The sequence below is a fragment of the Tiliqua scincoides genome, chromosome 1, assembly GCF_035046505.1.
Source record: "Tiliqua scincoides isolate rTilSci1 chromosome 1, rTilSci1.hap2, whole genome shotgun sequence".
Classification (NCBI taxonomy): Eukaryota; Metazoa; Chordata; class Lepidosauria; order Squamata; family Scincidae; genus Tiliqua; species Tiliqua scincoides.
In genome coordinates this window covers 15,356,877-15,370,859 of record NC_089821.1, presented here as the reverse complement: position 1 = coordinate 15,370,859, position 13,983 = coordinate 15,356,877, and the positions used below count along the sequence as shown (strand labels likewise).

Below are 13,983 nucleotides of genomic sequence, written 5' to 3'. Positions count from 1 at the left end.
ATATTTCTAAATTCTCCTGGATACCCGTGAATTAAAGCCTGATATCTATTGGCAGGAATCTGAAAATGCTTGGCTTTGAAAAAACTATTTATTGTCTGTTTTTTTCTTCTTTGCTGCTCGTAAAATTTCATCGTTGGGCTTTTGCTCATAAAATATTGGTCACTTAGAGCAAATTTGGAAAGGGGGCATACAAGTACTTTAAACAAACAGATGCGTCTTTAAAGCAATTCTATGTACAATTAGCATGGCTGGAGCTGAACACCATAGTACGTGGCATAGCAGTTAATCCAGTCCTGCTTTTCCAACCTGGAATCACTACATGGTCCACAAGTGAATACTGGTTTTAAGCAGCATAAGAGATGGCACCAACGTCCATGCTACTGATGAAAGGAAAAATTACAGCAAAAAGACATCCTTTGCTTACCTGTCACCAGAAACTGAGATCAAGTGTTTACAGTCATTGCTGAACATCATCCCAGTTACAATTTCTATTAAAAAATCAGAAGGAAAAAGGTACTTGAAACATCCCAGGCACCAACACACATCAACCATCTGAGCTTTTCTTACTGAGGCAATGGTGATGTTTTAATCCAGGAAATGCCTGGAACCCCCCGTTTTCTCAGGTTGAAAGATTTAAGAGCAAGGAAGACTGACAATCCAGCTAACTGGGAGACCATTGTCCCTATTCATTCCATAAGAACATAAGAAGAGCCCTGCTGGATCAGGCCAAAGGCCTATCTAGTTCAGCCTTCTGTATCTCACAGCGGCCCACCATAATGTCTCTTCCAATCACTGTTTGCTGGTGTCTCTTTTGTACCTTTTGTTTAAATTGTGAACACTTCTGGGACAAGGAACCATCCCCCCATCTCTATTTCTGTGTAAACAAGTCTGTGAGCTTTTAAATAAGTTCTTAATAATAATACTTAGCATATGAATATCATTATCTCATTAAACACATGGTTAACATCCATTTCCTTCACCTTATAAAATTGTATTTAGGCAATTTACAGCCCTTTTTAAACTGCAGTTCAAGATAGAAAAAAGCAGGATAGAAAAGTACAAAACGTCAGGGCAATAATAAAGCATAACTGGCAGAGGGGGTGTGACAGTTTTAAAAGCAAAATTATATTTATTTAGGCAATTTATAGCCTATTTTTAACTGAAGTTCAGGAGAAAAGCAGGATAGTACAAAATGTCAGAAAACAATAATAAAGCATAACTGGCAACAGTTTAAAAGCAAAGAGCCAGCAAGATATCAGCGACCAAGATGGTTCAAACTAATATTTGCTATCAGTAACAGTTCTGCTATTTACCTGAGTGCCCATACATTGTGGCTACACACTCGCCCGAGTAGAAATCAAAGATAGAAAGGTTCTTGTTAGAGCAGCTTGTTGCAATATAGAGACCTGAAGGATCCATTTGCACCTAAAACAAGCAATCCAGAAGAGAAACAACTGCTTGAAATAACAGCTGTGTTTCAGGTCTTTTTCTTTATGAAGTCTGGTCTGCAAGATTTTACTAAACATATAGAACAATCCGTGCAGGTTCTGCTGAGGTAGCCAAAGTTAAGCACTTCTCATAGATATTAAAAGGGAGAGAATTGAGCATGCACTCTACTCTTCCACTGAAGTCAGCGGGACTTAAACACTCATCTATAAACTTTTTCATACAGATTTTTATTGTATCTCATGCACAATTAATATTATACTGTATGAGCTGAAACACTAGCAGCTAGACACATTTTAATTCTTTAGCTCAATACAAATACCCAATGACATAACCTAGTGATCCTAGCACAACCTGCACTTTGTTTTATTTGGGGAATGAGTGAGTTGAGTGACAGGGGGTTGGATCAATGCTTCCACACTGCATTCAGCTCAGTAAAAGCAAGTGAGAAATGGACTGCAGCAACTCTATCCATGGTAGTCTGGAAGGAGACGGCGACTACAGACTCAGGGTTAAAGGGGCACCACGCCGGTTCACCAGTCCCTGCAACCCACTGCTTGACTCAAGCTGCACTGTTCACATTATTGATGGGCTGGCCCTGGTTATGAGGATATAATGAACTCCATGTCCACTGTTGTCCTGACTTCGTTGGCAAGAGAGTATGAAATAAATGTGACAAAGAATCTTTTCCTTGTAATTCTACAGATGAAGCGAATTCATATAAATCAGTTGGCCTCATTTGTTCTGTTGCACAGAGCACAGCTTTTCTTAATGCAGAATAATACATTCAGTGCGGTACAGTTACCGGTACAATAAAAGGGCCAGTAAGAACATCTGTTTTAAGACAGTCATCCTTACAACTGCTTGGCACCAGGGAAGATGACCCTACGTATTGATAAACACGCCATCAGTAGACACCCATATAAATTTATTGTTATACACATTACACTAAGCATTAGAGGTCAGGAGTCTCTCACAAATGCAGAAGAGACCAAAGATTAGTGTTTCTCTGGATGTCAGCCACTTCCTCATTCACAGATCTCTTCCCTTGACATTACTGCCATCTCCTCATATTTCTAACAGTCTGCATTGCTGAATTTGGAAAGCAAACAAGCTGATGGGGATAGAAGAGGCCCTTCTAGAATTAAATCTATAGGGGGCTGAGAAACAACAAAGCCTTAGAGGCTGAGCACAAGGCTCAGCATGCCATCACATAGCATGCAGAAATCTTGAAAGACCAATGGCGGAAATGCCCAGAATTTTGCAAGAGGAAGACAATGGAAAGTATGTCTTAAATATGCTTAAGCAGCAATACTGAGTTTTGTGCATATGGCCAAGCATAGAGTAGCAGCAGCTGCCAAATTATCGACAGCTGCTACTTTAAAAACAAGGCACTGAGATAAGCAATCTACAGCCATGAGTTTATTCATGAATTTCTATTTTTATTGCAGAGTGGTTCAAATATGAGGCTTATGGATTTTAGCTAATTACTTTCTGGAGTAATGAGCAGCCTATTTTTTAAGTATAGCATTTTATCTTTAATTTACAACTAGGATGCCTTGACAACAGATTAACCATTTTGCAACCAACATGCAAATAAAAAATCCCATCTATAAGCACTATATTACAAAGTGCATCTTTATCACATTACATGGAATAAACTCCAGATACACAATTAGAATACAGAACAACTATAAATGTAACCAAGAAAATGGGAAGAGAGGACAGCAATGGGTTATGCTGAAAGGGACTGTGGTCTTACTTTAATGAGGGTGCCATCTTCACTTTGAGATCCTTTGTATAACTTCTTTTGCTTCCCACTGCTAATGTTGAAAATTCTGAGAAAGAAATAAAATAATTTAAAATATTGGATCGGATCAGAGAATCACCAAGTCCAAGCATTTCATTCTTGCCAGTGAGTAACCAAAGGACCTCCAACAAGGTCATAAGGAGCAAGGAGATTCCACTTAATCATAATTCCCAAGGAGCATTGACAAACCTACCCTCCATGAAATCCCTCCATAAACATTCATAAATTATTTACCCTCCATAAATCATCACCACCGCAAAGTACTTAACATGTAATATCCTGATGCACTCCTTACAACAGCCATTTTCAACCACTGTGCTGTGACACACTGGTGTGACACCAGTGGTCCACAAGTGTGCCACAGGAATTTGGGGAAGGTCATTTATTAGTAGGGCCAATGGGAAATGTGAGCCCCCCATTGGCAACTTGGTATGACTTGTCAATTGTCAAAAACCTAATGGTGTGCCTTGACAATTTTAGTGCCTTGTGAATATGCTGTGAGATGAAAAAAGTTGAAAATCACTGCCTTACAAGGACACTGTAAGGGGTGTAAATATTATTTCCCCCATTCTGCAGCTGGTGAGCTAAGACAGAAGAAGCAACGTGCCTAAAGCCAGCTACTGAGTTCAAGGTAGAGGTGGGGGTCAAAGCAAGGAGGTCCTGATTCACAGTCACAAAGCCAGTACTTCATCAGCCTTCTGGTGTAGCCATCTAAGCTGATGGCCAGCACTGCATCTCATGGTTCCTAATTGCAACTACCTTGTAAGAACATAAGAACAGCCCCACTGGATCAGGCCATAGGCCCATCTAGTCCAGCTTCCTGTATCTCACAGCGGCCCACCAAATGCCCCAAGGAGCACACCTGATAACAAGAGACCTCATCCTGGTGCCCTCCCTTGCATCTGGCATTCTGACATAACCCATTTCTAAAATCAGGAGGTTGCACATACACATCATGGCTTGTACCCCATAATGGATTTTTCCTCCAGAAACTTGTCCAATCCCCTTTTAAAGGCGTCTAGGCTAGACGCCAGCACCACATCCTGTGGCAAGGAGTTCCACAGACCGACCACACGCTGAGTAAAGAAATATTTTCTTTTGTCTGTCCTAACCCGCCCAACACTCAATTTTAGTGGATGTCCCCTGGTTCTGGTATTATGTGAGAGTGTAAAGAGCATCTCCCTAGCCACTCTGTCCATCCCCTGCATAATTTTGTATGTCTCAATCATGTCCCCCCTCAGGCGTCTCTTTTCTAGGCTGAAGAGGCCCAAACGCCATAGCCTTTCCTCATAAGGCTTGTGATTCTCTGCCTATAAGGCTTGTGATTCTCTGCCTATAATCTTTGTGATAGTTTTTCATACACTGCTTTGTATTCAGGTTAGCTAGAAGATAAATAATCTAATCATGGTAACTGGCTAGTTCTTTAAATACTGAGACTGTTTAAAAAATTACAAGGCCTTTCTGATTACACAGGCCAACACACATTTTGCTTCCTTAAATGTTACACCAATTCCCGGGTATATTTGGGGTGCCGATTCCAAAAATGGCATCTGTTTTGCCCTATCGCGTCTAGTTTTGGAGACACAGCATAGCCTCTTTAGTGAATGGTTCAAGCAGCTTCCTCATGAGGAAGCCTACACCATGGCTTCCTCATGAGGAAGCTGCTTGAACCATTCACTAACAACGTTATATCTCCAAAACTAGACGTGATAGGGCAAAACGGACGCCATTTTTGGAATCGGCACCCCAAATTCATATCAAACCACCATAAAGTTTGGGAAAAACTTTTCTGACCCTCAGTTTTGTAGGCCTCTGTTATTAAAAGATAATGCATATGTTGGGACCTAGGCTAGGCTAGAAATTAAGGGCCTAATCCAGAGCAGTGTGTGACAGTTCACCACCGGCACACACTGTTGCAAATGTGCCATAAGGCCCAGTGCTGGAGCTGCCCCAGCGCGAGCCGATTCTAGGACAGCACCGGTCAAAGGCCAGCGGTCCACTGCTTGGCACTCACTTGGAGCACCAGACGGCGGAGAGGAATGTCGGGGAATTAAAAATAAAGATGTTAGAAAGAATCACTGCCTCTTCAGGAATGGAGTGTAGGGTGAATGGAGATCAGTAAGGAAGCTGGCAAGTAGCATCTTCTACACACAGGTGTGCCACCTGACTTTGTCCTAGTATTCCTTAAAATTAACTCTGTCTAGTCAACAAGCCAAAATTAATTTCCCAAACAAACAACATAACTAGTAAACCAACCTGATATTACGGTCTTGGCACCCAATAGCAGCATATTTCCAATTAGGGTCCACATCCATGTCATACAGAGTGGTCTTCCTGACAACATGGTGTGTCCGAGTGAACTGGACCCCTTCACCTGTCTGAGCATAAGGAACAGAGATGGAAACAAAAACAAGACAGTCTACACGTGCGATCTCTCCACAAGCAAGAAACAAATGTGCTTCCACAAAAACAACTAACACTGGAGCAGGGTTCCTAAAGTGTGTATTACGATGCCTTAGGGTGCCACCTACTTGGAGATTTTGCAAAATCAAAGATAGTGGCGCCTGGCTGAGCCCAGTAGAAGATGCTACAAGGGCTCCAGGAGCCCAGCAACTCTGGGAACCACTGCATTAGAGGATCAAATCAGATAGTGTCTAACTTGTTCCACTATAACAGTCCTGCATAATTTTTTACATTTTGGCCCTATAAACATGCACTAAAGTTGACATGGAAAAGAAAAGGGCCTGGAACATCATCCAAAACCTTTGCTTCCACCACTAATCTTAAAATAGCTCTAAACCACAAGTTATATAAAAAGAGAATACTTTAATGGAATTACCTTCTGCGCAGTGCGGAAATAGATACTCTTATCTGCACCACAGCTGATCATTCTCACCTTTCCATCATTGGCTGAAGGAGAGAAACACGTCGGGTCAGGAATAGATTTACTGGAAAACTTGAAATGAATCTATGCATCATTTCCTTCTCTCTTAAATGAAACTATTCACTCAATTTTGCCACCTCAACTATCCTTCATGAGCTAGTACATGCTTTCAATTTGCGTGTGTGCGTACGTGTGCGTCTCTGTGTGTGGGTGAACATATCCCTTTGCTGCTAGTATCAGCTTAAACAACTGCAAGATTAGCAGTTTCAGAGCTGGTTATTACATTTCTTATGCTGGTTGTGAAGTCCACAACTCCCACCAAGGCTGATTCAGACAATGAATAACCTGCAGTGAGTCTCAGGCTCATGCATTCCCCCTGCATGTGTGAAAAGAGAACACACACTTTTGCTGTTGCTTTAAAACGAACTACAGTTCTATGTTTGTACAAACTATTGGAGCTATGTTTTGGTATCTAAGTTATAAAAACCAGGGAGGAAAGAATGGCAAGGGGATTTTCCCTTTTCTATCACTTAAAACATCATGGTAAGCAAAAGAAAAGCCTTGGTTGCAATTTCATGCTACTTAATTTTTCTCTCTTTACTTCAGCAGTTCCTAATACCCAAGAGGGAAGGAGGAAAACATTCAGGATATATAGAAAGGAGGAATAAGCCCCAGTTAAGGGACAATACTACAAGAAATGAATCAGGAAAGTTACCAAAGCCTATCTGTTATACAGCTGCCAAGAAGAACAGGTGTTTGCTTATTGACTCAGGTTAACAAGGACAGATGTCCCCTGACCCCATTACCTGCAAATTTCACTGCTGTGATGGAAGAGGAATGCTCATCCAAGGTCTGTTGTAAGCTGTAGTCCTTCCCTGCATCCAAAACATGAATCAATCTGTCCCGACTGGCTGAGGCTAGAAGTTTCAAGCCTATCAGAGATAAGAAAGGGGAAAGTCCTTACTGAAAAAAGGTAGTTCCTTCAGTTCCACATTAAAAACATGCAAGATGTTATAATAAAATGAAACGAAGTAGATAAGAGGATACTTCTCTGTGAGGTTGGGGAAAAAAGAGTGATGGTCTATGTATGATCATTTAGACTTCAGAATCATAAGAACAGCCCCACTGGATCCTGCCATAGGATCTCACAGTATCTCACAGTATAGTATCTCACAGTGGCCCATCAAATGCCCCAAGGAGCACACAAGACTGCAAGAGATTTGTATCCCAATGCCCTCCCTTGCATCTGGCATTCTGACATAAATGAAAGAAGAGGTAGCCTCTTTAATATATTGCCTTTTGTGCCTGATGTTGGAGGGTTTCTACTAACAGAGTTAAAGGAACATGGCTTAATGAAAGAAAGCACAGCTGTTGCACCTCAAGATGCCAACCATCAGGAAAGGGAGCCAGGATGGTAACCATCTTACCTGTTTCAGGTCTGGAGTATTCAAGGCAGAGAATTTCAGAATCATGGGCTTCAACCTTCAGCATCTCTTTCAGGGACCTCAACTCATAGATTCTGAAAGGGAACATGTGTGCAGGTTGTCAGAAAGGACATTTCACTTCCATTGACCTGAGGCCACACCTTCCCAAGATTACAAAGCTTACCTGAGCGTGCCTATCCTATCACCGGAGGCCAGATGTTCCCCAGTAGGGCTCACACATACTGTGCGAATCCCTACTTTTGCATCTAAGGCCTGTGTGTCACTCTTGTCCACACCTCCACCAGTATTGTATTCTGTGTCCAGGAGGGCCTGAGTGTTTCCATCCACATAGATGATTTTCATCAGATCCTGATGAGAGACAAGAGATCCCAGATGATGCAACCCAGATGAAAGCAAAAAGAAATTCAGAATAAAGCCATGACTAGTTCATTCTCTTGCAACAGCAGCAAAGTCAATCATAGATTTAACCTGCTGCCCGTTTATCCCTAAACCTGCCAGTAACCTCTAATCTGCAAGTTTCAAAGCCCAATTCCAGACATCTGGGAAGTTTAGCTGAACCATGGATCAGTAAGCCATTTAAAGATGCATAAAGGGAAAATAATATTGCAATGTGGCCTGATTTCAGAAAAAGGGTAGAGAAAACAGCTGCCTGATACTAGCAGTACACAGCAGGGAGAACCTAAAATGCTGAAAGAAAAAAATATTAAAGGACAACATCATAGGGGCAGCTCTCATCAACTATACTTTTGTTGCAATGCAAAAAGATGCAATTCTTAGCAAATTTCTGCAAAGGCTCTTCAATGCAATGTGGGATATAGAGTGAGAAGCCCTAACTGGAAGATTATCAGTAACCAAATCATTCAGCAATCACCACTAGATCTTTTGCAAATATTATAGAAACACAAATTTCTGAAGCTGGTTGTAGCATGGTATGCCATTACAGGTTGACAGCCGAATCCTATGCATGTTTACTCAGAAGTAAGTCCCATTAGTGTCAATGGGGCTTACTCCCAAGAAAGTGTGGATAGGATGTGTGAAAACACACACTTTTGCTGTTGCTTTAAAACAAGCTACAGTTCTATGTTTGTACAAACTACTGGAGATATGGTTTGGTATCTAAGTTATAAAAACCATTATTTTTATAATATAAAATAATGTGAGTCTCATTACTTGTGTGGGTTCCATTCCCAGAACTCATTTGGAGGGCAAAAATCACACTATAGCAAATCAATTTAAAAAACAAAGTCCCTTTGCTCAGGTGATTTAAAAACAGCCTTGCTGACCTTTGTGATGTTAAGACAGACTCATTAAGAGGACAATCCGACAATCAGTCTCTCTCCAGGCACTTAGAAAGGATTATTTTTCTTTCAGGGGGAAGGGAGGGGGTCACTTGGACAGAGAATGACTGATGGATTGTCATCTGGCTACCCTCTAACTATTGTAAAGGACTGTTTTCCTTTAATTTAAAGGCCCTTCTTAACATGTTGAAATAATTTCTACAACAGTAAGAAAAGCATTTTAAAAGGGTACATTTTTCCCCTTCTCCATGGATCACCACATTCCTTCTCATTTGTATTGAGTTAAACTTGTCCAATCCCCTTTTAAAGGCATCCAGGCAAGATGCCGTCACCACATCCTGCGGCAAGGAGTTCCATAAACCAATCACACGTTGAGTAAAGAAATATTTTCTTTTGTCTGTCCTAACCCTCCCAACACTCAATTTTAATGGATGTCCCCTGGTTCTGGTGTTATGTGAGAGTGTAAAGAGCATCTCTCTACCCACTTTATCCTTCCCATGCATAATTTTGTATGTCTCAATCATGTCCCCCCTGAGGTGTCTCTTTTCTAGGTTGAAGAGGCCCAAATGCCGTAGCCTTTCCTCATAAGGAAGGTGCCCCAGCCCAGTATCTTAGTCACTCTCTTTTGCACCTTTTCCATTTCCACTATATCCTTTTTGAGATGCGGCAATCAGAACTGGACACAATACTCCAGGAGTGGCTTTACCATAGATTTGTAAAACGGCATTATAATATTAACCGTTTTGTTCTTTACCTTTTCTAATGATCCCAAGCATAGAATTGGTCTTCTTTACTGCCACCGCACATTGGGTTGACACATTCATCGACCTGTCCACCACCACCCCAAGATCTCTCTCCTGATCTAGCCTATATGTGAAGTTTTGATTTTTTGCCCCAATGTGCATGACTTTACACTTACTGACATTGAAACGCATCTGCCATTTTGCTGCCCATTCTGCCAGTTTGGAGAGATCCTTCTGGAGCTCCTCACAATCACTTCTGGTCTTCACAACTTGGAAAAGTTTGGTGTCATCTGCAAACTTAGCCACCTCACTGCTCAACCCTGTCTCCAGGTCATTTATGAAGAGGTTGAAGAGCACTGGTCCCAGGACAGATCCTTGGGGCACACCGCTTTTCACTTCTCTCCATCGTGAAAATTGCCCATTGACACCCACTCTCTGTTTCCTGGTCTTCAATCAGGTCTCAATCCATGAGAGGACCTGCCCTCTAATTCCCTGACTGTTGAGTTTTTTCAGTAGCCTTTGGTGAGGGGCCATGTTGAACGCCTTCTGAAAGTCCAGATATATAATGTCCACAGGTTCTCCCGCATCCACATGCCGGCTGACCTTTTCAAAGAACTCTAAAAGGTTTGTGAGACGAGACTTACCCTTACAGAACCCATGCTGATTCTCCCTCAGCAAAGCTTGTTCGTCTATGTGTTTTGAGATTTTGTCTTTGATGAGGCATTCCACCATCTTACCTGGTATAGATGTTAGGCTGACTGGCCTATAGTTTCCCGGGTCCCCCCTCTTTCCCTTTTTAAAGATCGGTGTGACGTTTGCTATCCTCCAATCCTCTGGCATCGTGGCCGTTTTGAGGGACAAGTTGCATATTTTAGTCAAGAGATCTGCAACTTCATTCTTCAATTCCTTAATAACTCTTGGGTGGATGCCATCAGGGTCCGGTGACTTATTGATCTTTAGTTTATCAATGAGGTCTGAAACATCTTCTCTTTTAACCTCTATCTGACTTAATTCCTTGGTCAGGAGGGGGGGGCTACATATTTCAGTAGCTAAAAGCAGGGGCATGAATCAAATGGTACACTTCCAGTACTATAATCTCCCACTATAAGGAAACAGCTTTGATTTAGCAACAACACTAATATAGAAAGAACTGGAAAAGTTGTGAAGAAAAAAGATCTCTTTTTCCATATCTGATACCGCCAACTCTGGAAGAAGCTTAAACTGATGACCCAGTTTGATCTCCTTGACAAGAATCTAAGAGTCTAAGGAGCTTCCTAGATGGAAATAGCATTATGCCACTTATACATGGGTAGCAGATAAACTGACTGAAACCATTTTCACTTAATATTATAATTACCACTCAAGTATCATTAACAACAGACTTGTGCACGCAATTGCAGAAAACCATTTAATTAGGTGATTGCGCACAGCCCATTTTTATTTCATAATACCAAACCCAATCCAATGTGTTCTGGCAGACAGAAAAAATGTTTGGGTATGCTTTTTAACACCCCAAGCATCCTGGGTGCTTCCTCTTTCCTTATTAAACAGCACTAACAGCACAGTGAAAGGAGGGGAAAATAAAGAGGTAACAGTATCAGGCTGGTGAGCAAGTACAAGGCTGATTTTATAAGCAACACTTAACTTGGTCATTGCAAATAAATCTGAAAATTAACTTGGAAGCTTATATTGCTTAGAATGCGCATTAAGTATAAAGCTGGCTTTTCTTCTACTTTCTGTTTTACATTAGCAACACTGCTGGTGCCAGATTGCTGGCGGCCTTGCAAAAAGCCCTGCACCGGGACCCCTATAGCGCCACTATCCATCCCCACTAGTACACTGGACACCAGTAGCATTGCCCCTGATATTGTGGGTTTAGCCTAGTCAGGTGGGCCTTCTGATAGACATGGGTCATTGGCCAGTACCCAGTCCAGTCAACGTCTGAGGCCACACTTACACGTGATACCCAATAAAACAAAGATGTTCTTACATTGCTAAGAATGTTCCGATGCAGAGCAGTGCCATGAATGTTGGAGCTCTCGGTGTTCCAGAGGCGGATGGTGTTATCAGATGAGCATGTGATAAAAGAGTTTGGGGGTAAGCAAGACTGGTTACAGTCCTTCACTTCAGGATACACCTGAAGACAGATAAGAAACAAAGCAAGGAACGGACATCTAAGACAGATTCTTCTAAGATAGCAACAATAACTTCCATAACTGTAGCTGCACTTTCTGACGGAGCAAAAAAAAAAAAAAAGCAATCTGTTCACATAAAAGGTGGACCAAACGTAGGGTGACCAAACTGAATGGAAGAGAGGGCTCCTCTATTGTTATAAAGTAGGGTGCTCCAAAACACAGCCCATGTGCTGGATACGGCGCCCTGTCTTTTCCTTCCCCCGTGTGAACAGAGCTTACTGCTCCACAGGGGAGGCTGCTGTTGTTGCCACTGATCTCCCCCCCCCCCCCCCATGTTCATTCCATCCTGCCACTTCCATGTTCTGCTGCCCAAGCAGGTTCTGCACCAGGATATCCTGGCAGAGGGGGAGAGCAAACATGAGGGAGATCAGAAGCAACAGTGGCAGCCTCCCACACGGAACAGGAAGTTCTGGTCACCCCAGGAAGGCTGTTTGCAGCCCACAGCAGTCTCCCGTTTAAAGACCGCTGTTATAGAGGTATACAGAAGAGATAATTTTGACTGGCGCAGCTTTTCTCATCCCTACAAGTTAAGCTGCTCCTGCCAAAATCCCCTTTTCTGTGTAATTATTGAAGGCTAATTGGCCAATGTCCACGTTTGAAGCTGGTCTCCCAAGTCAAACTGTACCTTCAGTCCAACATACACAAAATAATCTAGCTGAAATGTTGTGGTAATTGTCCTCAAATGGAAGCCCTACTGTTCTGTAAGACTCCAAATGCTGATGCATGCAGGAATGAGCAAGTGTGTTCCATCAATCCTCTACTAAACATACACACCAGCAGGGAGCAGCACTCTGCTATTGCCATGGTAACTATAGTTTTTGGGTTCTTTTTCTTTCTAATTTTTACCCATAAAAAAAGCGAAGTGTGATTTTGCAATGCTTAACAGCGGTTCTCAAACTTTTTGGCTCGCGGAGTCCTTTACTCTTCTAAAAGTTATCGTGGAGCCCTAATGAGTGTTTACCTGAGTGCTACCTGTCAGTGTTTACTACACTAGAATATAAATTTGATAAATAATAAAAATAAAACCATTACTTATTAAACTTTTTTCAAAACAAAATAAAATTTATTTTTAGTGAGGAGAGGCATTTGTTTCATCTATATTTTTGCATAGCTCATTAATGTCTTCTTTTAATGAAGAACAAAATGCTTGAAAACATTCCTAAAAGAATTCTGTTTAGGCAACAAATAACTTCTGAATTGTTATAAATGGGACAGATTTGGATCATATTATGAAACTTTAAAAAAAAAATCAAGGAAAATAAGCATATTTTACTCCCAGGAAGACTTTTGCTACTACACCAACTGTCACAGATATTTGATATCAGGTTTGTATATGGTTGCTTTAAGAGCCATGCTGTGGTTACTGATGGCTAGGAAAGCAAAGAGGAAAATGATGCATTTCCTACCCGCTCTCCTTCCTCCCACCCCCAGCCAAGCTCACAGCTGGGCATGCAGTTGGTGGGAGGGAAGAACTCACAAGGCTATAACTCAAGTGCCAGCTGCATGCACAGCCTTCTCACAGTGGCAGCTGGAGCCAAAGCTGGAGCCTCATGAGCGTTCCACTCTTCTCACCCTCTTGTCCTACCCAGGACAAGGACTGGACAACTGTTGCCCAGTTCCTGATGGGCAACAGAAGTGTGGGGACACCACCAGGTAACAGGGACGGGTTTGTGGCAGTGTGCTCAAGGAGCCCATTAAGTCAGCAGTTCCCAAACATTTTTGACTGGCAACTCTCTTGACCTACTGAAGCACTGGCTGTGGCTCCCCTTTAGGGATACAATCCTATACATCAGTGTTTCTCAAACTGTGGGTCAGGACCCACTACATGGGTCGCGAGCCAATTTCAGGTGGTCCCTCATTCCTTTCAATGTTTTATTTTTTAATCTATTAGACTTGATGCTTCTATGGTATGTGACTGCATTTGGGGAAATGTTACAGACCTGTACTGTTAACAGGCTACCATATACATGCTTTTAACAATGACAGTAAATGGAACTTACCCCTGGGTAAGTGTGGGTAGGATTGCAGTCTAGGATTGTTTTCCTGCTTGATGATGTCACTTCCAGCGTGACATCACTTCCAGTGGGTCCTGACAGATTCTCATTCTAGTAAGTGGGTCCTGGTGCTAAATGTGTGAGAACCACTGCTATACATTGTAAAGG

General features: G+C 42.0%; 1 protein-coding gene across 1 annotated transcript in view; it reads right to left on the bottom strand.

Annotated features, from left to right (window-relative positions):
* MAPKBP1 (mitogen-activated protein kinase binding protein 1) overlaps positions 1–13,983 on the bottom strand; it is a 127,754-nt gene that overhangs the window by 29,100 nt on the left and 84,671 nt on the right. The window contains exons 11-19 of the mRNA XM_066630881.1: positions 11,617–11,763; positions 7,749–7,933; positions 7,568–7,659; positions 6,947–7,072; positions 6,096–6,166; positions 5,513–5,634; positions 3,209–3,284; positions 1,314–1,425; positions 425–488 (exon numbers count right to left, since the gene is read on the bottom strand). Of these exons, the coding sequence (XP_066486978.1) occupies positions 425–488; positions 1,314–1,425; positions 3,209–3,284; positions 5,513–5,634; positions 6,096–6,166; positions 6,947–7,072; positions 7,568–7,659; positions 7,749–7,933; positions 11,617–11,763 (995 nt within the window). The remainder of the gene's footprint in view (positions 1–424; positions 489–1,313; positions 1,426–3,208; positions 3,285–5,512; positions 5,635–6,095; positions 6,167–6,946; positions 7,073–7,567; positions 7,660–7,748; positions 7,934–11,616; positions 11,764–13,983) is intronic.